Genomic DNA, 23,902 nt, shown 5'->3' with positions numbered 1-23,902 from the left:
ATCCACATGAAAGGCTACTCTTCTTTCTCCTCTGGGTGCAAAGGGTGACAAGGGAACCTCCACTCACCAGGAGGGCAGTCAAGGCCTCTCCCAACCCTCTTCCCATGGCTCAGTCTGAGGAAATGATGCCCAGACAGTGGGTCTTCAACTCCTGGGTAGCCTGCAGGGTTGGTGCTCCAGGGATTCTCAGCTATCCAGGATCTTGGAAGACAAGTGTCTCTTCACATCCATCACCTGCAGCTGCTGGCTGTGGAGAACCGGAAGCCGATGGGTTCTCAACGTGATGGTCACAGCTTGGGAAGGAAGCCATTTTCACTTCCTGAAGGACTGGCTGCCTGTAGGAGAGAAGCCAGAGCCACGTGCTGGTGCCAAGTGGGTCTTGCACAGAACCCCTCTATCCCATACAGTTCCTTCTTTCAATTTGCCCTTGTACAAACAGAATAATGAGAACTTTCCCGCCCAGGTCTTTCCTCACAGGAAGCGGGCTGCCTGGCTGGCTTGTTCAGTGTGCCTCCTGGCAACAGCTCACTGTTTGCTGAGTCCACAGGACATATCAAATCCACTACTCAGGGACTCTGTACACCAGGCATAGGCTATGTGATGCTACTGGACGTGGCATTATGGCCAGCTATCAGTTAATGGGGTGTTGCTATTATTGTGATTATTATTAATGGAGGCTCCCCAACCCTGTGCAACCTGGAAACAGGGCCAAGTCAGAGAGGCCTGACTGCTTTCCTCCTGGCTCTTTGGCACTGCCTCCTGAGTTTGGGAAGTAGTAGCCTGACCTGAACTTCTGATTTACCATTTCCAGAGGGAACAGAGAGAGCCAATGGTGGCTTAGCCATGGCCCATTACCTGGATAGAATGCTAAGGCCTGGGCAGGGATGGGCAGGGATAGGCAGAAGCGAGGTGCCTGTTCCCGAGCTGATGACTTGGTACTGCTTGACATCTTTGCTCTGGACTTTTGTTCCCTTTGTTAGTAAAGCCCTTGGCAACGATCCACCAGCTGGGGTGGAGATCAGTCAATTGGCTGAGGCTAAAAGCAGGTGAGGAAGATGAAGAGTCTGGATTTGAGCAGTGGCCTCCCACCAGAAGGTGGATCTCAGTTCCAGACCAATCTTACACAGCTGAGACAGCTCAGTTGGCCTTTGCAAGACCCCCAGCTTGTGGGAGACCCCCAGGGTGTCACTCTGTCAGCTTACACACTAGCTGCTGACATAGAGCAATGTCTAAACATGAAGGACAGGTGCCGGGGACAAAGGAAGCATTGAGAAGGGCCCTGGTTGTGTAGAGAAGGGAAATAAATGTCCCTTTCCCATTTGCCTGGGTACTTAACAGTTTATGGGCCCAAGTACAGGAACACAGAGCCTCTGAAAACAAGCCTCCTCTGAACGTCCCAGCAAGGAACAGGCTGACTTACTGTGCAGGCCTCTTGTGGAAGATGCTGTGGAAGCTGGGCGGCTGGCCTGTTGGGGTCCACTGGAGGAGAACTGAGGGGCCAGAGACAATGCTTTTGCCTTGAACGGATTCTGCTCTCCGGTCTCTGGAGTACTGGGTATCTGGGGCATACAAGTGAAGGCTGGAATGAATTCCCTGGGAGGGGAAAAAAAAAAACCACAATATTGGTTTTGTATTTAGTTAGTTTTTTTCTAGACAGGGTTCTCTGTGTAACATCCTTGGCTGTCCTGGAACTTACTCCTGAGACCAGGCTGGCTTTGAACTCACAGAGGTCCTCCTGTCTCTGCCTCCAGAGTGCTAGGATTAAAGACATGTGTCACCACACCAAACTTTATTTTATTATTTTTATTTTTTTTAACACTTTAAGTATTTATTTACATGGACACATGTGTGTCTGTTTATGAGCATACATGTGCCTGAGGGCAGGGGCATCATTCCCTGGAGCTGGAGTTACAATCAGTTGTAAGCTGCCTAATGTGGGTGCTGGGAATTGAACTCTGGTCCCATGTTAGAACAGTATGTTTTTTCCTAACCACTGAGTAATCTCTCTTGCTCCTAGCATCAGTATAGGACTTGTGACAGGAGGGCAGCTACTGCCCCTGCGACTCCTGACAATGTGTCGGCCATATCACAGGGGAAGAGATAATGAGAAGGGACACCTGGGGGGTTAACATGGAAGGGGAAGGGGCCTGGGAGAATACTGTCAATTTATTTGATTTTTTTTATGAGATAGGGTCTTACTATACATCCATGGCTGCCCTGGAACTTGCTATGTAGACCAGGATGACCTGGAACTCATACAGGTCCTCCTGGCTCTGCTTCTCCAGTGCTGGGATTAAAGGTAGATGCTACCATGCCCCACCAAAATTTTTATATTTATTTGGGGAAGTAAGCACAGGACATAGAACACCACTGACAGCCTCTTCTACCATCCTGGGGATAAAATGAAGGTCATCGGGCCTGGCAGCCCTTTATCCACGTAGCCATCTCGCCAGCCCACTGGTGGTGGCAGTTTGGACTGTTGGAAGCAGAACGGTGACCCTTCTCACAGGAGTCTGGATCACACGCTCCATTGTTGTAGGAGTGTTATCAGAGTTGCTAGGCTTGGCCAGTTGTCCTTAGTAGGGCTATTAAAGGTAGGAACAATAGGGAAAAGCAAAAACATCTATTCAATGTGGCCACAGTAGGGGGACAAATAAAAAGGACAAGTGGACACCCAAAACCCTGAGCCTGTCTTCAGGGTCCTGATGTGGTTTAGCTTTAAATAGAGGGCAAGAGATTTACATAGTTAAGCAGTTCTGGTCAGGGAGTGGTCCTATCCGTCAACTATCAGCTCCAGTCTCTCCTGCAAGGTGGTCTGAAGGTTGTTAGAATCTTTTTCTGGGGGAAATACCAATTCCTTGGGGACCACTGTCTCTTAAAATATATTTTAAAATGAGGCTGGGGTGAGGGGCGCACACACACTCACGAACACACATTCACACAATCACACAAATTAAATAGATAAACGTGAAGAAATAAAGGCCTCCACAACAGTGGCCAATAGCACAGGCATGCCTGGCTATCGTAATGGCTGCTTATTCTGAAGGGTTGGGAATGGCTGCCAGGGTCACCAGACCGGCAAGAGTGGCTGTAGTCAGCCGGGCTGGGTCCCAACAACCTTTTGGATAAAGTAAGGACTGGTCCATCTAGATTCAGGGGCAAGTCCTTACTCAGCTAAGGAAGACAGGCAGCCCCTAGAAACAGGTAAAGGTGAAGGTCTTCCAGGGCAAAGAAGTACACGGCGCTCTAATACACCTACACTTTGAAGGGCATGGTGTCAGCCTTCTACCCAGAATGGGAAGGCAGACAGAGCCAGGTTGTCTAGCTTCTCCCAGTGCAGAAATTTGCTTCAGTAGCACAAGGAAAGTGGTTTCAGGAGGGGTAGCCAGGAAAGTGTTGCTGATATGGTGATGTTGAATCATCAAACAGTCTTGCGACACAGGTGTTCCTTTTTAGCAGATGTAGAGGGTCTAAAGTTCAGGAGCCTTCCTGAGCTCATCTGAAGGCAATGACGCCAGCGGTGGAGCGCAGTCGCTTTCCAGCTGTCTTCCACTATTTCCCCTCAGCTCAGTGTTATTAGACCGGCACTTTGGGGTCTAGGAGCCACTGTCTCCCAGGAATGGGCTGGGGCTGGTCTGAGCGCTCCCCACCCATCCTGTCTTGCAGTCAGAAGTAGTGACACACATACTGAACTGTTTTCTCATCTTGAGAGCCCTACTCTACTTACAAAAAAAAAAAAAAAGTCCATTTTTCTGCGTCTTAAAGTGGTGAAGTCCCAGTATCATCACTCCATGTCACCATTAAACGTGCTCATGCCACACCAGCTTACCCACAGCACACAAACAATGTGGCCAGTCTCCCCTAAGTGCATGCCTTAGAGTATGAGGTACATATGGTTTGTGTATCCAGATGGCTTCAAGCTTGCTAACAGGGCCTCCTAAGCTAGTATAGAGATGGCAGGAGGCTGGGGGATGCCCACTCCTACAGCAGTGAAGATTATGCTCCCTGTTGAGATATGAAGCCTAGGACCACAGAAAGCATGAGACATTCCTCTTAGGTGTAGGGCCGCTTTGATCTTCCTGGGCTGGTGGCTGGGCATGAATAAGCTTCTCCATCTGTAAAATGGTTAAACATGAGGGCTGGAGAGGTGACCCAGGGGTTAAGAGAACCTCTTACAGAAGATCTGAGTTCCATTCTCAGCACCCACATGGGGAAGTTCATAACTGCCTGCCACTCCACAGGGATCTATCTGATGCCCCTAGCTTTCTTAGGCATCTGAACTCTCATGCACACAACTTCATAGTCACACACATACATGTTTAATTAAAAATAATAAAGATATCCAGCCGTGGTGGCACGTGCCTTTAGTCTTAGCACTTAGAAGACAGGCACAGGCAGGTCTTTGTGAGTTTGAGGTCAGCCTGGTCTACATATCCAGTTCTAGGTCAACCAAAGCTACAATAGTGAGACCCTGTCTTTAAAAAAGTTTAAAGGACATTGAAGCTGCCTTGAAGTTCCAGGTATAGGTATCCCATAAATGAAGGTTACAATTTTAGGAGGAAACTGTGGCCTTATTTTTACCTCTAGAACTGTCTGTCTGTCTACTTATATATCTTGAGACAGGATCTTGTCTACCTACCTCAAGCCCATTTGACACTGAGAGCCAACCATGTCCTCTGAATCCTCCTGTAGAAGGCCAGTGCCCAGTGCCCTTTCCTGTTGGGCTGGGAGGTCACAGCTATCTGCACTCTCAAGTCTGGGTCCTTCTCTTTTCTTCTCCATCTTCTGCAGATCACCTCTGCTAACCCCTGGCTCCACTGCACGACCTCACAATGTCAATACTGGCCAGCCTCAGCAGCCGTTGAGGACTGGCTCCAGACCAGCTGCCTGGACTGTCCAGTCTGCCTCCGGACTTGACTGAGGACAGGTCCAGGAGTGCAGCACCAGCTCTGCCTCTGACATTGCAGGACTCGTGTGACTCACAAGGGTCATTTTCACTTGTTTCAGGGTTGTTGACCTGGGTAACTCTGACTTCATAGACATTCCTTCTGGAAGTGAGATAGAATTACACCTGCAGATGCTTGACATGCTAGAAATGTATGTGCATCTTACCACAGTTTAAAAATTAAGTGTTCTGGGGACTGGAAAGATGGCTCAGTGGTTAAGAACACTGACTGCTCTTTCAGAGGTCCTGAGTTCAATTCCCAACCACATGGTGGCTCATAACCATCTGTGATTTGGGTTTCCCCAGTGTAGTGGGATTAAAGCAGATCCCCACTGAGTCAAATTGGAACTTATCTGCTGGGACTTAGCAAACTAATTGGTTGGGAGCCTGAATAACAAGGATGTGAGCAGGAAGCCTTTGGGTTGAACTTGCTCCCTCCCTGGATCTCCCGCAGGCCCCACCTTAGTTTTAACCTATCAAGCCTCCACTGTCACAAGAGCATCTTAAATCTCTCTCTCTCCATACATATAGTGTTGTCTTTGGAACTCTTTGCTTAGCAGCTCATGACCCTTCCTGGGTCAGGGAGAGAGAATCCTCAGGCAGGATCTCCCTCTGGCTGGCTCTTCCCACTAACTGACAAGGACAGAAGTTCTTCCTGAGCATCAGGGAGGCAGCCCTTGGTAGCACCCAAGATCCCCAGTCCCCTCTGCCAAGGCTCTCCAAGTCTTGATTGGTGCCACAGGAGGAGGGTGTGTTGGCAAGAGGTTGTCCTCAGCTTCTGCAGGGGTGATAAAAAGGACATTGCCCAGGCTGAACAGCCTCTGGGCCCTGCCCTCCCTTCCCCCCCAGGATGGTGAGCTAGCTGCCTAGAGCCAGAGCTGGAGCCAGGAAATGGCTCTGGGTGGATAGAGAACGGCCAGACTGAGGTACACTAGAGTGGGCAGGCCGAAAGGAAGTCCAGGAGGGCACTAGCCTATGACTTTCAGAAAGTAATTTGCTTCAGGAACACGTGGCAGTTTGATTTTATGTGTTCACTGGGAGGTGGCAAGGGTTTATTAGGGTGCTGTTTTATGTCAGCTTATCAATGGGGACATTGTGTTGGCAGAGAAGAGCAATGCCAGACACCAGAGAGACCACATCTTCACTTGCATCTGGAATGCTGAGTCACCCCAGCGGCCGAGCACCCCAGCAGAGGATCCCATGTCCTCTCCTTACACAGAAAGGCACAAAGGAGGTGCTTAGGGGTTGTTCTCTGCTCGCTATATTTGGAATTGGCTCTTGGTCGCTGCTACAGACACTTCGTTGTGAGAATAATGAGACCTAGATGGGGGTGGAGACAGGTGGGTAACAGGAGAGAAGCAAGCACACCGGGTGGAGGCAGGTGTCTGATGGACACCAACAGTCTACATGTGTGTACCCAGTTGCGGGGCTCCCCAACCTGCTACCCACGGCCTCTGATTCCAAAGTGTCGCTTTCAGCTGAATGTCCTAAATACTGAGTCTCGAACTGCCAAGTTACCTGGAGGGGCACATGAGGGAAGGAAAAAACCACAAACATAAACTCCCTTCTCATATTTAACAAAACTGCAGCAGCCGGACGTGGTGGTGCACGCCTTTAAACCTAGTACTTGGGAGGCAGAGGCAGGTGGATCTCTGTGAGTACAAGGTCTGCCTGGTCAACAGAGTCTGAAATGCTTGGGGACAGAAGTATTTTGGATTTAAATTTAAAACATTTGGAATATATGCATAGGTAAAATATCTTGGGAACAGGATCCAAGTCTTTTTTTTTTTCTCTGAAGTAGGGTCTCACTATGTAGACCAGGCTGACCTTGAACTCACAGATCTGCCTGCTTCTGCTTCCTGAGTGCTGGGGAAAGATGTGCATCACTGTGCCTGGCCATGTAGGATCCAAGTCTCTCTCTCTTCTTTATGTGTACGTGTGAGGGCCTGCATGTATTGCATGTATATATGTGTATATGTATATATGTATGTATGCATGTGTGTGTATGTATGTATGTATGCATGCATGCATGCATGCATGTATGAGTGTGTGTATGTATGTATGTATGTATGTATGTGTGTGTGTGCACCACATGTATGCTTGGTTTCAGAGGCCAGAAGAGGCTGTTAGAGTCCTTGGAGCTGAGGATATAGATGGTAGTGAACTACTTGAGGTATGTACTTCAAACTAAAGCCAGGTCCTCTGTTCGAGCAATGCAAAGTCCTCAGGAAGAAGCCGTACCTTTTACTGAACTTCTACAAAGCTCACTGACAGCCTAGAATGTCAGTGGCTGTGGAGAAGTTAGAATAACACAGGTCTTACATAGTTTCTCTCGGGCATCCTGTCCTATAACCACTTCCTATGTGTTTCCATCAATGGCTTTGAAAAGCACCTTGATTTAGGACTTTCTGTGTTCTGTGATTATAAAAAGCACCATCAGACTGTTACCTCGTAGGTACACTGAATTTGAGCTCAGTCCGAGTTTCTGGGCCATGGCCACTCATATTTGGCTCTTAATAAACTTTATTCCCTTTGAGAGGAGCATTGTGGTTTAATGTTATAAACAGCAAGTACTCTTAGTTACTGAGTCATCTCCCCAGTCCCAGGACCACAACTGACTGTAAAATTCCATTTATGCCACTAGGCACGATGGCATACACCTATAATCCCTACACTAGGTGGACAGAAACAGGCAGCGCTCTATGAGTTCAAGGTCAGCCTGGTCTTCATAGTGAGTTTTAGGCTAGCCCAAGCTACACAGTGAAACTCTGTCCCAATTAAAACAATTATTTATGCTTCATGTATGTATTATAGAAATAGATATAACCAGGAACCTAAATGTAACTTTAACTTTATAGTTTTTAAGGATGGGCTCTTTCCAGGCCTAATGACAATGCCTGTAACCCCAACACTCGGGAGGCTGGGGCAGGAGGGCAGCTGGAGCTTGAAGCTTGCTTAGGATAAATAATTCCTCAAAGCAAGGAACCATAACAAAGCATGGTTACAAGTAACAATAACAAAATAAATAACAAAACAAAACACCAAAATACTGAATGTAGCTATGTAGTTCAAGCTAGCCTGGCACTTTCTCTGTGTGTGTATGTGTGTGTGCATGTGTGCACATGGTGTATGTGTTCACAAATGCACGCAGGTACATGCTTGTTGGGAGACCAGAAGATGAGAGTAAGTCTCCTGTTCTATCTTTTCCACTTTATCCCCCAGATACAGGGTCTCTCACTGTGATGGTTTGCATATGCTCGGCCCAGGGAGTGGCACTATTAGAAGGTGTGGCCTTTTTGGAAGAAGTGTGTCACTGTGGGGATGGGCTTGGAGACCCTTTTCCTAGTTGTCTGAGGATGCCCAGTCTGTTCATGGCTTCCTTCAGATGGAGATGTAGAACTCTCAGCTTCTGCAGTATGTCTGCCTGGATGCTGCCATGCTCCTGCCTTGATGATAATGGACTGAACCTCTGAACCTATAAGCCAGCCCCAACTAAATGTTGTTCTTTATAAAACTTGCCTTGGTCATGGTGTCTGTTCACAGCAGTAAAACCCTAAGACAGAAGTCGGTACCAGGAGTGGGGTGTTGCTATGATAAGCCTGACCATGCTTTTATCTGGAAGAATGTGGATTTTGGGACTTTGAATTTGGAAAGCACTGGAATGCTTTAAGTGGGGCTTAGTGGGCCATCCTAGTAGGAACATGGGAGACTTTGTTGCTGTGAGTGACTTGAACTGTGCAGACCTGGCCCAAGACGTTTCAGAGGAAAAGAATTTCAGTATGTGGTATGGAGAATATTTTTGTGGTATTTTGGTGAAACATGTGACTACTTTTTGCCCTTGTCTGAAGAGTCTGCCTGAGTCTAAGGTAAAGAGATTCTGATTAATTGCACTGACAAAGGAAGCCTCAGAAACACCCATCACACTCACTGAACCTGGAGCTCATAGTTTTTGTTGTTGGTTTTGTTTTTGTTATCCTGTCTTCTCCTCCCTCCTCCCCAGCACTGGGTTAACAGGTGGACACAGCCACACCTGCCTTTTAGATGGGAGCTGGGGACCCAAAATCAGGTCCCTATTGTGGTGCAGTAAATGCTCCTACCCACTGGACTATCTCTTCAGCTCATGCCTGGCTCTCTTGGTCTTCCTGTCTCTGCCTCTTAAGTGCTGGGATGATCGGCTATGCTATTTGCAAAGCATAAATGGTTTCATCCTGTTTCAAATGGCGCTTACTTTTGTTCTTAAACATAAGGCAGATGTGGATGGTGCGCACACCTCTAATCCCAGCACTTGGGGGACTGACGCTACGGTATTCTTAAAATCGAAGCCAGCCTGGGCTACATAGTGAGATCCAAGGCAGTAATGGCTACACAGTAGGACACCGTCTCAAAAATCTAAACGGAGGGCTGGGGGACAGATTATCAGGAAAAGTACCCGATATTTAAGTGTGACCAAAGTTTGAATTCCTAGGATCCACTTAAACACAAATGCCAGGTAGTCATGGTGACCCCGCCTGTAAACAGTCTCTGTACACAGAAGACAGAGATGGAAATCCCTGAAGTGAACCAGCAGCTGGCTAGACTACCTGAATCCAAGAGCTCTGGGTTCAACTGAGACCCTGCATCAGCATATAAAGTGGAAACCAAACAAGGAAGCCACCTGATAGCAACTTCATGCCCCTCAGGGGAAAACACACACACAAGTACACCCCCCCCCCCCAAAAAAAAAGAATCAAGTTCTACATACCTATATAAAACCAGTTTTCAAAAGTTTTAAATTTTGCATTAGGGATGTTTAAGCTATATTTGCAAAACAATCATTTCCTGTCTACATAAAAAAGGTTCTGGGCCCAAGATTAGACATGAGTTCTGCATCTGCAGAATTCCCCCCTCCTACTCAGTTAGGGTTACTTTCTGGAACTCACCGGGCCACCTACAGATCATGTGCCAACACCATGTCAACTTATGGTGGCAGGCCTGAAGGGATAGGAAGGCAAGATGTCTCCAAGGTGGCCTTCCTGGGTGTGACCAGCCAGGAAGCAGCCAGTGTTCAATTCAAGAAACAAGCAAGCTCCCTTTGTTGGGATGGAGTGTTAATTGAGATACCTTAGCCCAGTGTGTTCTTCTTGCTTACTCTGTCTTTTAAGACATTTTATTTTGTTTGCACGTGTGTAGGTGTGAACACACTGTGGCCTATGTGCAGAGGTCAATGACAACGTGTCCGAGTCATTCACTCCTATCATAGGGGTCTTGGGGATCAAACTCAGGTTTGGTAGCAGGTGCCTATACTCAGGGACCCATCTTACTGGTTCTATTTTTGAAATGTGGAACAGGTTCTTGCTATGTAGTCCAGGCTGTCGTTGAACTTGCAGCCCGGTGCAATAAAGGTATTTTATATTTTAAAGTCATCAATATTTCTTCAGTGACTTAAGGCTCGGAATTTGAAGGAGCTTGTAGAAGGGCCTGGTGAGATGGCTCAGCAGGGAAAGGTGTTTGTTGCTCAAGATTAGTGACCTGAGTTCAATCCCTAGAAACTACATAACAGTAGAAGGCAAGAAACTGGGGGCTCAGTGGTTAAGAGTACTGGCTGTTCTTCCAGAGGTCCTGAGTTCAATTCCCAGCAACCACAGAGTGGCTCACGACCATCTATAATGGGATCTGATGCCCTCTTCTAGTGTGTCTGAAGACAGTGACAATATACTCATACATAAAATAAATAAATCTTTTTTTTTTTAAAAAAAGGCAAGAACCAACCCTACAAAGTTGTTGAGTTTCATACACGTACCATGGCACACATCCCATCCCCACGTTATGCACATATACAATCTAATTATATAATTTGGTTTTTTCTTAAGGAAAAAGGAAGATTTTTTTTTTTTTTTTTTTTTTTATGGAACAGGAAGGGACAGTGGAGGAAGGGACAATGAGCTTTTAACTTTACTTCTGCTTCAACCAAAAGTAATGTGACAGCAAGCCTAGGTCTTGGAAGGTATTGGGAAGGAGCCTGTGATGCTCCTGGGGCAGCTCCATCACTCAGTGTCTCAGGGCTGTGGCTTCCTGGACACCCCACTCTCCTGGGCTGAGGTACTGTCCCTATCCCAGCAACAGAGACAAATGCTCTCTGCCAGCCATGCTTTCCTTGTCTCCTATGCACTCATCCCAAATGCCTCATGACTGCCAGGAATGAGGACACAAGTGGCAGCCACCCATCTGAGCTATCTCGGAGGATGGGAGCAGTCAACTGTGACCATCTGACAGCACGGCTGGTCCCCTCGACTGTGGGGGAAGGACTGCATCTGCCCGAAGCCTGTGGTCAAGGGTGTGACCTGTCTTTGTGGTCAGGTAGGAGGGAAGGGTGCTTTGCTGAGATCCACAAGGGGGCTGAGCTGAGAGTCCACGCCAGCAAAGAATGGGTTAGGAGGCAAATACGATATTCCCTGAACGGTCAGCAGAGAGGGGGAGATGAAACAGTGTTTAGTTTCCTCTTTCCACCCTGTCCTCTCTCATATGAAACCCCCACATTTAGAAAGAGCTGAATTCTGTGACTCACATAATAAGGGCAACTTCGAGGGGCATCTATGCCCAGTAGCAGCAGCTAGGAGGGCCAGCTGGGTATAGTGAGGGGCGTTTCCAGGAGAGCTCTGTGGAGCCTTGCCACTGTGTGAATGGCTATTTTAAGGGAAAGGGCTGTTTTGAGTGGTGAGCTTCGGAAATGAGTTCAGCATTTACAGGAAGAAAGAGGCCCCAGCACAGGAAGGGCAGATTTGGCCTAGTTGAACAGCAGGAGAATACCCATCTGGTGTGTGCAAGGAGGCCAAGTGAGAAGACTGTGGCTATCCCCATGAGTTCCTTAATTTTGATCCTACCCTCACTGTAGGAGACCCAGAGCCAAGGAGCCCCTGAGCTGGTGGACAAGCTCCCCTTTAGTAGCTCTGAGAGTGGGTGTGAGTCCGTGGCAGACTGGCCGGAGAGGTAGAGCAGTACACTTCAGACACCACAGGAGATGGGCTTCTGTTCACTCTAGATGCCACTGTGAGGTGGGGATTCCTGCAGACACTGGGGTTGGGGGTTGGTAGCGCTTACTGAAGGCTGGATGTCAGCACCGCCCAGTCTATTAAGAAGGCCTGAGGGGCTCCTGCCTTATTCCTCCAATGGGGCTTGAGAGCACATGCTCACGGAACACACTCTAGCTTTGTTTCAGTGCTAGAGACTGAATGTTCCCTCTTGAAGTTGTTCTGCCTTCAGGTGTGTGTCCTCAGGAGTCCTGGAGGGCAGGAAAGGGACAAGGCTCACTCCTCCCTGAGGTTTCCTCAGGTCTGAAGTGGCTGTCAAGACCTTTAGAGGGGTGCTTTGAGGTTGAGAAAGACAGTAGCAGTTCATTGAGAACTTGCCTGTGCTCTTTGGGGAACGAGGGACGAAACAACTTCTTTGGTCCTACTCCAGGGTCCAGCTTCTGTCTGTGGCTCCTGACCTTATGCCTGAGCCATTTGCTAACATGATTTTTGATCTCTCTCCCACCCATCTCACCTGTAAGAGCTAAGAGCACACTGTACCCCAAACCCTCCCAGCATCTTTCCTTTTTCTCTCCTTCCCTCTTTCCTTCTCTCCCTCCCTCCCCTCCCCTCTCCTTTTTCATGACCGAGTCTTTATGTGGCCCAGGCTGGCTTCATGCTCCTGATCCTCCTGCTTCCTGCAGGCTGGAATGAGCTATTTACCACTGGGTTTGGCTTTTTAGTTCTTAAAACTATGTCCTCAGCGGCAGGTGGATCTCTGTGGGTTTGAGTCACAGTCAGACCAGCCAAGGATACATAGAGTCTGTCTCAAAAACCAAACCGAACCGAACCAAACCAAACCAAACCAAACCAAACCAAACCAAACCAAACCAAACCAAACCACACCACAAACCAAACCAAACCAACAACATGAACATCTTTTTCTAGGCTGGCAATGATGGCTCTCAGGCAGGAGGTTCTTACTGTCCCGGGGCTCTGACACACTAATGGGTCACCAGGTATTCCCACTGGACATATTTGCCAAGTGTCAGACTCCAAAGAAGCCTTTCACTTCTGTTGACACACAGGAGCTCTCAATTATAAGATGTTGTATATCAGCCAGGCAGTGGCGGTCCCCACCTTTAATCCCAGCACTTGGGAGGCACAGGCAGGCAGATCTCCGTAAGTTCAAGGCCAGCCTGGTCTACAGAGAGAGTGCCAGGACTGCCAGGGCTACACAAAGAAACCCTGTCTCTAAGAACATTTAAAAAAAAAAAAAAAAGATACTGCATATCTAGCCTTTGGGGGCTGATCCCGGGGACCTGATGCCTAAGAGGAATACCAGGACTCATGACATCCTACCTGGTGGTTTGTCCATTGCTTGAGTCCTGGATCACCTCCCATGGCCAACTGAGGGCTGCTGTGGGAATCAAGCGAGACTCCTGGTGTTCAGCTGGTAGCCACTCTCTTGGCTTGTGATCCGTAACTGCTGGGGAAAAGATAGAGCCCAGTACTCAGCTGCCCTGGAGCCTCCAAGAAGAAGTTTCCTGGGCTGCACAGCCAAGGCAGGCACAACCTCAGCCTGGTGCATGCTGTCTCCCAACCTGGTGCATGCCAGCTCCCAGCCTGGTGCATGCTGTCTCCCAGTCTGGTGCATGCTGTCTCCCAACCTGGTGCATGCCAGCTCCCAGCCTGGTGCATGCCGTCTCCCAGCCTGGTGCATGCCGTCTCCCAGCCTGGTGCATGCCGTCTCCCAGCCTGGTGCATGCTGATTCCTAGGCCCTGTTGCATGCCGGCTCCCAGGCCCTGATAGTCATGGACCTGGGCTTGCTAACCCTGCAGCTTGGGATCTTGCAGACAGGGGACACAGTGTGGGAACTGCTGCCCCCTTCCTATTTACCCTTCAGTCTCCTCTCCTGCCTCTGGGGAAGCCAATAGTCAGAGGACTGTTTCTCTGGGCTCTACACAAAGCTGGGGTGGGACGGGGCATATTTATTTACTATAAACAAGTGTAACTGGGTCCCCTATACTTCGAATTGCTAGATCTAGAGGGACTATATTTACAGAAATGGAGCAGGGTGCTCATGTGCCTGAGGAGACAGCATCAGGCTGAGGCCTCAGTGTGCTCACAGGACTAGCCGTGACCACATTCAGGCTACCACGACATTTCAACATTATGCTGAGCTTCTGTGGAGGCCTCAAGATGGGCTCATGTTGTCTCTTTCAAAGTCATATATCCATTCTCTGGCCTGGGTTACTGTCAGGGTGACACTTTAACAGGGTGTGTGGATTTGATTCTTTCCAGTCCAGCTTCTTTTCTGCTGATCCAGGTTCTTTCCAGTCTCCACATAGAAAACACCTCCGTCCCCACCCTGAGGTACTGAGATAACTAGCCTGTCTGTTGTTTCTTTCTTTTTTCCATGATAGGGTTTGTCTGTGCAGCTCTGGCTGTCCTGGAACTTGTTCTGTAGACCAGGCTGGCTTCACAGATCTACCTGCCTCTGCTACCCCCCCCCCCCCCCCGCGCCCCAGTGCTGGGATTAAAGATGTGTACCTCCAACCTAGTCAATCTTTTTCATTTTTTAATTTTCTTTTCTTCATTCTATATTAAATATAAAGGAACCTGCTCTGTATTTCCCCTCAAATTCAGAGCAAGAGGCTCTTTAGTGATCCAAAACAAGAAATCCATTTCTGATATAGCACCTAAAATGTAATTTGGTCTTTAGTCTATCTGGGCCTAGAATTTTCTTCTTCTGACTTCTCCGAGAGACCACGGCTGGGCTTGTCCATGTTCTCTGATCAGTGTGCTGGAACTAAGTCCAAGGAGACAAAGGCTTGGCACAGTGAGTAAATCTAAGCGGACACACACTTGGGTGCTGGCACGAGAACACCTCCAGGACCCGGGCTTGCCGGGGTCATAGCACAGAGGCAGGAGAATGGCAGCAGGAGAGGCCCAGAGGCTCTCGGTCCATCCTCCCTGTGATAGTTGGTCTTCGTTGTTTGCTGTTTTTGTTTATTTTTTATAGGTGTATGTGTGTGCTTGTATTTGTATACCTTGTACCACGTGCATTCAGAAGCCTTCATAGGTCTGAAGAAGGCAGCTGATCCCCTGGAACTGGACTTCATAGGGGGTTGTGAAGTGATTCCCAGTGAGTGCTGGGAATCTAAGCCAGTCCAGTTTTGGGGGTGGGGGGAGATTGAAATAGGTTCCCAAAGGCCTGAAACTCACTATGTAGACCAGGCTGACTTCTAACTTAAGACATCTGCCCAATTCTGCCTCTCAAACGCTGAGATCAAAGGTATGCATCACCACTACCTGGCTCTGCTGGTTAGTTTTAGTGGACATAGTCTACAATCATGTGGGAAGGGAGTCCCAATATGGGTGTATCTAGATCAGCTTGGCCTGTGGGCATTCCTGTAGTGAATCCCTGATTAACAGAAGACTCTCCCAGTCTGGCGGAACCATTCCCTGTCCAGGGTATCCTGGGTTATATTAGAGTGCAGAGAACAAGCTGGACCTTGGCATGCATGTATGCATACTGATTGCTCTCTGCTCTTGCTTCTGGGTGGAATATGACTGGCTGATTCCAGTCCCTGCTTCCTTGACTCTCCTCCAATGATGGTTTGTAATCATGCTCCTGCCAAGGTATTTTATTGCAGCAACTATGGCAGCCCACCTCTCGTCACTTCCCCTGTCACACGCTAGCTTAGCTAAGTAAAATGAGTCATGGACAGAGCCAGGATGTGGGAGGAAAGGGCTCTAAGGGCACACACTGGCAGTTACTGGAACAGATGGACCTCCTGTGACAAGTCCATTCCAGGCTGGGTACCTGAACCCCACATCTGCTCACTTGTGTAATTTAAAAAAATTTTTTTCAAGGTAAGATCCTCAGGATGTAGCCAGAGCTGGACCTGATACTCATTCTTTATGTAGGCTAGTCTGGTCTTGATCTTGTAGTAACTATCCTACTTCTGCCTCTGAATACTGGGATGACAAGGATATACTACCACACTGGGCCTAACCAGTGTGTGGCTGACACTCAAGTTATGTCTTAGTAGCTGGGGAAAGAATTTTCCTTAGGCTGATTAGTGTTCAGTGGGAAGACAGGAGGCAGTGGACAAGATGGGGCTGGGAGAGCCTGCACCATCAGTCCCTTAGGCCCAGGTTGATGAGAGCTGCAAGATACAGGGCAGCGGACCGGCCTTAGTGAGCTCAGGGGCTGGGTGACTGTGCATGGGCCAGGCTGCAGGGTGGTAGAGGAAAGGTGGCGTCTACATCAGAAACAGAACAAATGTCCCAATGAAGCAGCCCGGAATGAAGAGGCCCAGCTAGCGGATGATGATGGAGATGAAGCCTACCCGGAAGTGGGATCCCAGGCTGGCTGAGTGAGTAGGGACAAGGTAAGGAGCTGACACTCGGAATATTGTCCCAGCCCTTGGAGTAGGCTGAGGTTTGGCATCTATCCAAGAGCTAGGACCAGGAGCTGGGGGTGTGGCTCAGTGGTAAAGCTCTTGTCTGGTAAGTATGAGCACCTCCAAACAAAGTACATCGAAAGTGACCCTCATCCTTTGGATCAGCAGAACCAGCAGACAGGACAAGAAGGGCAAGCTAATACCTCATGGTGAAGGCATACTTACTGAGACTTACAACTACAAACACAGGCCAAATAACCAATGACCAGTGACTTGGCAAAAGCTCTGAGACGCCCCATAACTAAAAGGCCCCTTAAGTATCTCTCTCCCCCAACTCATAGGTTCTTTCCTAGCTGGTCCCTCAGAATCTGGGCATGGGAGCTTTTGACTTAAACCACTCCTGAGCTGATGTTTCTCTTCCTGAGATCTGAGTTGCTGTTCTGTGGGTTTTCCTATTTGAGTGGAGATTAGAGTCTTCCTGGCTTGCTCACAATCCTTTCAATTTCCTTTTGAAAATTAAAAAAAGAAATACTCTGTATATTTCTGCTTCAAAATGCTTTTTCTCCTGTGGTAGCTAAAAAAATACTTTTATGCCTCACCGGTTTCTGTTTAACTCCGCTGACTGGATGCTTCAAAGCACATTTTGACCTCAGGGCTGTGTGTGCCTGCTGCACATTTGGATGCCACAGAGCCTTCTAACACATGGCTGAACTCAGCACGAGATGCTGAGATACTGAAAGTTGGTCACAGGTCTGTATTGGGCAGGTTGAGACAAGGTCAGGAATGCCCCCGGACGGTTCATTTGGCAGTATGGTGGTGGTGAGACCCATAGTGGTAGGGTCTAGAGCAAGGTGATTAGGTCGAGGTGTCACCTCCTAGGAAAGGGTGTTGAAGTAGTTATTGTGGGAATCTCATTAGTTTCCTCAAAAAGGAATTGCCATAAAATGGAAGAGCGAGCCTGTCCCTCCCTGGCTGCTGGCTTCTCGTCTTGCCATGGGCTCTGGATCACTGGCATGTATGTGGTGCCCTTTTCCATGCTATGACACAACTGAAGAGGTCCTCACTAGTGGTTGAAGTAATGGGGCCACTGGGTCTTAGGTTCCCATTTCCTAAAGTGTGAATTAAATAAAGTACGTAGCTCCAGGGGCTGTGGAGGTAGTTCACTTGGTAAAGCGCACGGGTCTCCAGCACCCACATAAAACCCAGGGCACAGCTGTGTCCACCTGCAATCCCTGTACTAGGGCTGTAGAAAGAGAATGCTCTCTGAGGCTTGCTGGCCAGTCTAGCTCAATCAGTGGGCTCCGAGATCGGCGAGAAGACGCTGTCTCAAAAAATAAGGTGGAAATGACAGAGAAAGACACCGAATGTTGATCCCCCGCACACACAAAATAAAGCGCAGGCATTTTGTTATAGTCATGGAAAGTGGATTAAGCCAGAGAGCAAGCTGAGATTGCTACTCTGAAGTCTTGTATTAAACCTAGTTCCGGGAAAGGCTAGAAGTGAGCGGTAGACACATTGTTTCAATAAGATGTGGAGGATGGCCCAGCACCAGTGTGACTGGAGGCTTGCGGATTGCTGGGATCCAGGACTGTGGCTGAGGCCAGAGGGCTTCCCAGGAGTAGGCATGCACCTGTGGCCCGCTGTTTCCTCACTTGGATTTCTGAGCCCGGGAGCTCAGGACTGGCTCTGCACCCACAGAGTTCTTACATGAAGAGGACGTGCCACGCCCAGCAACACCAGGTTTGCCCTCTTTGTAGTCATCCGGCTGAGCAACTGGTATGGGCCGCAGGCAGCCGTTCCTGGCTTGTTGGGCATTCTGGGAAGAAATGAGATGATCTCCTAGCCTGCAGGGGAAAAAAAAACATGAAAAAACAAACAATAAATACAGATAACTGGAAGGTATTTGATAGCTGACTCCAGGGTAGCATTACAAAGAGATGCAGGAAGTGGCTGAGATTCTTTTTTCCGGGAAATAGACATTTGAAAACTTTTTTTTTGTTTAGTTTTGTCTTTTTAAGTTTAAAAAAAAGCTACATTTATTTATTTATTTATTTAATGTGTCTGTGTGAGTGTGTGTGTGTGTGTGTGTGCGCGCGCGCATCTTGGTGGTGAGCGAGCACCTTCACCTGCTGAACCATTTTTTTTATCTGCCTTTTTTTTTTTTTTTTTTTTTTTTAAATAAGCTCATGTAGCCCAAGCTGGCCTTGAATGAAGGTAGCTGAGAATGATCCTGAACTTCTGACCTTAATGCCTGCCTCTCCCAAGTGCTGGGATGCCAAGTAGAGCCACCATCTAGCTAAGCCATGTTTAAAAGAGCAGCGAGAGAAGCCGGCAGCCCCTGGGAGGTGGCAGCTGGACCTCGGACCTGCTGTAAATTCACACCATCACAAGGGTTAGCACATGTCTCACACATCAGCAGACCTCAAGAACGGTGGGTTGCAAAGGGCCCCTGATGTTTCCATCAGACAGGACACAAACCTCTTCTCCAAGGATGACACCAACTGTGATTTCCTATCATGCCAGCCCTGAGTTCTTCTAACCCTGAGTGACGCATGCTGCTGTGCTGGCCCCATGTTGGAGATGGATGGCAGGTTCTGGTCCAGCCTTACCACATCACACTCAGATTTGGCAAGAGGCAGGTCTGGGAGAGTTGAGCTGTCCCCAAGACAGGCAAGCACTCAAGGCTCTGTGGGTCAGCCTGGAGTGGTCTGAGGAAGGCTTTCTAGTGGTGTGTGTGTGTGTGTGTGTGTGTGTGTGTGTGTGTGAGAGAGAGAGAGAGAGAGAGAGAGAATTTACTTACTCCAGCAAGGAGATACCTGCCACAGACTCAGCAAGGGCCGAGAAAGTCAGGCCCTGATAACAAGCCTATGCCGGCCTAGGGCCAGATCTGGGCAAATGCCTTTTGATAAATACCAATAGCTTACGTCTCAACAGGACAAGGACCATCCTGTCAGAGCAGGAGAGACAACACGGTACCAGGGATGCAATGAAACAGAGGTGGGCTTCAGGGCAGGCCACTCAGCATTTAGCTGTGTTGGGGCTTTTGGGGGGGGGCAAAAAGAGAAAGAAGCAGAGAGATTGTAGGCAAGGTAAAGAGGAAATGAGAAAAGATCTTTAGATTTGAGACCCATGGGAGACAGAGGAGCCATAGAAATTATATACTGTGTTAGAATTCTTCCGTGGTCACGGTGGGTATGGGATGAGTGGAGGGAATGATGGGAAGTCAGGAGAGAAAGGCGCAGAGGGCAGAAGGTGGGGCTACTGTGAAGGGTGGGGCTTTGGCTGGCCTCTTACAGGATGTGGGAGTGGGGTTAATGTCAGTTCCTGAGGCAGGGGCTGAACTCATGGTCAGGCTGATTCTGGATACCTGGAGTGCTGTGAGGCAGGTCTACTAAGTGAAAGCTGGGCTGAGGCGCCAGCAGGGAGTAGGATGGGGGTGCAGACTCTGCCCAGACATAGCATCCAGGGGGAAATGGAGTAAGGGCAGGGACGGAGTGGACAGCCACTGGGATGAGGTTGGGTTAGTAACTGCAAGAGTTCAGTGGGTCCTGAAGGTGCCAGGAGTTGGGAATTGTTAAGTCATTCGCTGAGCATGCAGTGCTGTGGAGGGATTATCCACACTGGTGGAAGTAGCTACAGGATCTAAGTGGGCGGGACCAACACTAAGTGCACAGAGAGGGTGAAGGAAGGAGAAGGTGGAAGGGTAGAAGACAGAACATAAGGGGCAGCCGACGCAGAGGGTTAGGGTAGAGTTCTGTACTTATGCAGTTGAGAATGTGGCTCCTGGTATACAGCAAGCCCTGGGTTTAATCCCCAGCGCCGCATTAACCAGGCACGCTGGTACTCTAATCCTAGCACTGGTGGAGGGAAGAGAATTGCACCGGTGAAGGTCATCCTCAGTAAATAGCAAGTTCCAGGCTAGCCTGAGCTACACAACACCCTGTCTCGTTGTGGTGCATGTCTCTAAGCCCAGCCCTGGGAAGGCAGAGACAGGATCTCTGTGAGTTCAAAAATCAGTCTAGTCTGCATAGAAGTTCTAGGCCAGCCAGGGCTGCACAGTGAGACAGTCTCCAAAAAAGGCATAAGCCACCACACCTGGTTTTTGTCTCAAGGACGGGGTGGTGGCAAATATATACAAAAGAACCTGGGACCAACAGTCTGACTCTACACTGTGCACTTTACAGTTTGCTTTTCCTTTCAGCTGTGCACTGTGAAGAACGTCCCATGTCACTAACTGTTCTTAATTCTGCTGCCCATTTCCAATCCTGTTTGTGCTGCTGAGCATAACTTTGGAAGCCAGCCTTCTCTATTTGCCATGGAGATATTCTTTCATAGTCAATGTAGTGACAACTACCCCTGCTCATACTGACCCAGAAAGCGCCAGCTTCTTGAATCTGTGAAACACATATTCACTAAGTGTCCCCAGGAATGCTAGGACTCTGGGTTTATCTGGCAGCAATGCAGGGTTACCCGGGGCTGGTGGTTGTGAATGGAGAAGAGGCAGGACTTCTGACCAGTCACTCATGACCCTCAGGAGGCTGGGGGTTTGTGCATATTGTCGCCTTACCATACCCCGCTGAGAGGATCTCCGTGTCTTTTCTTGATACAGTGCTTCTGAGAATAGGAATCACATCTCACTTATTTTTGGGTCCCTAGGACTGAGTTTATACCCCATTGGTCCCAGAAATGAAAACAATGTTAAACTTGGAGGTGGTGGTACACACTTGTAACCCTCCATCACTGAGGAGGCTGAGGCAGGAGGACAGTGAGTTTGAAGGCAGCCTGGATTACAAAATGAGACTCTGTCTCAAAAAACATCTGTTGACTCTACCTGGCAGAGGGACTTGGGGGCAGCCACTGCTTCATGGAGGATGGGACAACAAATTCAGAATGTGCCTGCACAGCTGGGCAGGTCCACCCTGGACAAACACCTCCTAGACTGACCTCCAGTAGGGAAGCCAGCTGAGCCCACGTGCTGGAGAAGCAAGCTTAAGGGTCCCTCCACAGAACAGGCCATCTGGCCCAAGAATCAATGGTGCCGCTTTGGTCAGGTGTTAAACTTGTTATATTCATAGTCACTTCTGATTAAAATGTCTGTCCACCATACTTGTCTTGCTGTGAAGCCAAGGGTTTTAATTGTTTTCTAAAAATTTAAAAGATCTGTCTTCTTCTTTCCTGTGTCCAACAGGAATTTCCTAGTTCCTGCTTCCATCCCAGATGGATCACGGTTATAAACTAGGTTGACTAATACTCATCTCTCACGATTGTCAAGATCAAACAAAGAATCCACAGATGTAAGTGAAGGGGGAGAGAGGTTTGCTGACGAAGTCCAAGCTACTGTTAACTTATAGGCGTGGTAACATGGCTGTTCTTTCTAAACTATGTTTCCTGGTAATCATTACAGTGTTTGCATATATTTATGGGTACAGTGTGACATTTCAATGTATGGGCACACGGCACTGATTCCATCAGGGCTTCTGGCACAGCTGCAGGAGATATACACTGGAGTCTCTTTAGTATAATTTCCTGTTTTCCTGTAGGTTGAAAGTGCTGGTTGTATGTGAAAGGGAAAAGGACAATATAGTAATTTGTGTTTCAATAATTAAAAATAAAAACCTAGACACAAAGCACAAGGGAGCTAATCAAACAGACCTCAGAGCATTGATCCATGGTGGGAGCTATGAATGAAATTTCATACGGCAGATTCTACATGTGTGCCAAAGTTGGGGAAGAGCTGGTGCTGGACATTAGTGGTCCTGGTGGCTATGACATGGAGCCCACATAGGCTGGGATCTCCATCCTATTGGCTGCTAAGTGCTTCCTTGTGTATCATAAAGTTACCATACAGTAAAACAGGAAATAATCAAATTGTCCAGCTAAGGAAAACATGGTGTGGCTGTTAAGATACGGTAAGGCCACTACTTTCTGAGAGGGTAACCGGAGGTTTTCAGCCGCTCTCTATGACTTCCTGTTCACACATGCTTGTTTATAGTTTTCCCTAAACAGGAAAACACTGGTCATGAAGATCCCAGAAGGGACTCTTGACTGGCAGCTCAGCCCAGGTAAGCTGAATGAAGTTTTATTTCTCTGTCAAGAGGTAGAAACCAGGCTCCAAAGAATGAACAGTACCTGGCTGTTTTCCCTGATTCTCCCCCCCACCCTGTTCTGGGGATAGAACCCAGGTCACATAGTTGCTTTGAGAACCTCATCTAAATTAGAGCTGGGACACTGCAGTCCTAGCACTGGGCATGGTACTACAGGGATAAGCCACATGAATGAACTACAGGGCAGGAATTCAAACTGGGTGAGCCCACCACTGCTCAGTAACTTTCCTTTGAAATGACCCTGGCCAACATCAGCCTTTGGAAGTGGCCTGGGGCTTTCAGTCACCCACTGTCTCCTTCTGGAAGAAAGCTTAGTGTGGAGAGATGGGACCTCAACTGTTTTCCCTCCAAAAATCCTCAAGAGATAAACAATAAAGAGAATGCTTTCCAGTATGAATGCTTTATTATGCACTAATGCATATTACACAGCAGTTAAAGCAAAGTTTAAGAAAACAGACTCCCGCCTCCCGTATCCCAAACTTACACTGGGCACCCTGTCCTGTGGCCACCGGGGGTGACTGGCCGACGAAGGGGCTCATCCCCACTCCACTGCACAGTGGCCAGCCCTTTCCTCCGGGCCTTCCCCGTGTTGGTCATGATCTGGTGGAAAGAGGAAACAGGTTTGAGACAGTGGACCCCTAAGAGCCCACTGAGAAGCAGAGGACAAAAGGGAGTAAGTTTCCAGGAACAAGATGCTAATTCAAACCAGGCTGAAGGGCAGCTGCATTCTTAGGACTTAGGAGGCAGGAAGATCAGAATTCAGTTACATAGCATGTTGGAGGTTAGCCTGGGCTACATGAAACTCTGTCTGAAAACAAAACAGAGCAAAGCCAGGTGGTGGCAGCGAAAGCCTCTGATCCCAGCACTTGGGAGGCAGAGGCAAGCAGATCTCTGAGTTCTGAGATTGAGCCCAGCCTGGTGTACAGAGTTAGTTTCAGGACAGCTAAGGCTAAACAGAGAAACCCTGTCTCAAAACCAAAACAAACACACAAAAACCCTCCAAACCAAATAACAACAAAAACCCACAAACAAACACAAAAGGGGGGAGTTGGGATGGTGCAAGGGCACAGTTCAGATCCCCAGCGCCTACACAAAAGCTGCTGGGCAGACATGGGATGTAGCTTGTAATTTTAGCTTGGGAAGTCCAGACAGAGGAAGCTGGGGGTAAGTAGACTAGCCAGATTCCAGAGCTCCAGGTCTGGTGAGAGACCCTGCCTCAGTGTGTGAGGTGGGAAGCAGTAAAGGCAGACAAGTTGTTGATGTCTACATGCAGGTGAGGCGGGAAAGAAGGAGAAGGAGGGAAAATCAAGATGGAGCCAAAGGAGGAGGCTCCTGACCCAGGTGCTCTTAACTGTTGATAGGTAGATATGATTATTTCTAAAGGTTTCTATGGGTCAGTTTGTTTTATCTAGGTGGGCAGTTTACATCTTTGTCAAATGGTTGTAAGCTTATTG

At 48.4% G+C, this 23,902-nt stretch overlaps 1 protein-coding gene across 1 annotated transcript in view; it reads right to left on the bottom strand.

Moving 5' to 3' along the window:
• Positions 1–253: 253 nt before the first annotated feature.
• ARMC9 (armadillo repeat containing 9) overlaps positions 254–23,902 on the bottom strand; it is a 119,993-nt gene continuing 96,344 nt past the window's right edge. The window contains exons 21-25 of the mRNA XM_080932795.1: positions 22,933–23,048; positions 18,052–18,188; positions 13,294–13,417; positions 1,421–1,593; positions 254–335 (exon numbers count right to left, since the gene is read on the bottom strand). Of these exons, the coding sequence (XP_080788921.1) occupies positions 313–335; positions 1,421–1,593; positions 13,294–13,417; positions 18,052–18,188; positions 22,933–23,048 (573 nt within the window). The 3' untranslated portion in view covers positions 254–312. The remainder of the gene's footprint in view (positions 336–1,420; positions 1,594–13,293; positions 13,418–18,051; positions 18,189–22,932; positions 23,049–23,902) is intronic.

The sequence above is a fragment of the Micromys minutus genome (assembly GCF_963924665.1).
Source record: "Micromys minutus genome assembly, chromosome: 19".
In the NCBI taxonomy this organism is placed as follows: Eukaryota; Metazoa; Chordata; class Mammalia; order Rodentia; family Muridae; genus Micromys; species Micromys minutus.
This window is presented reverse-complemented; position numbering and strand designations above follow the sequence as displayed.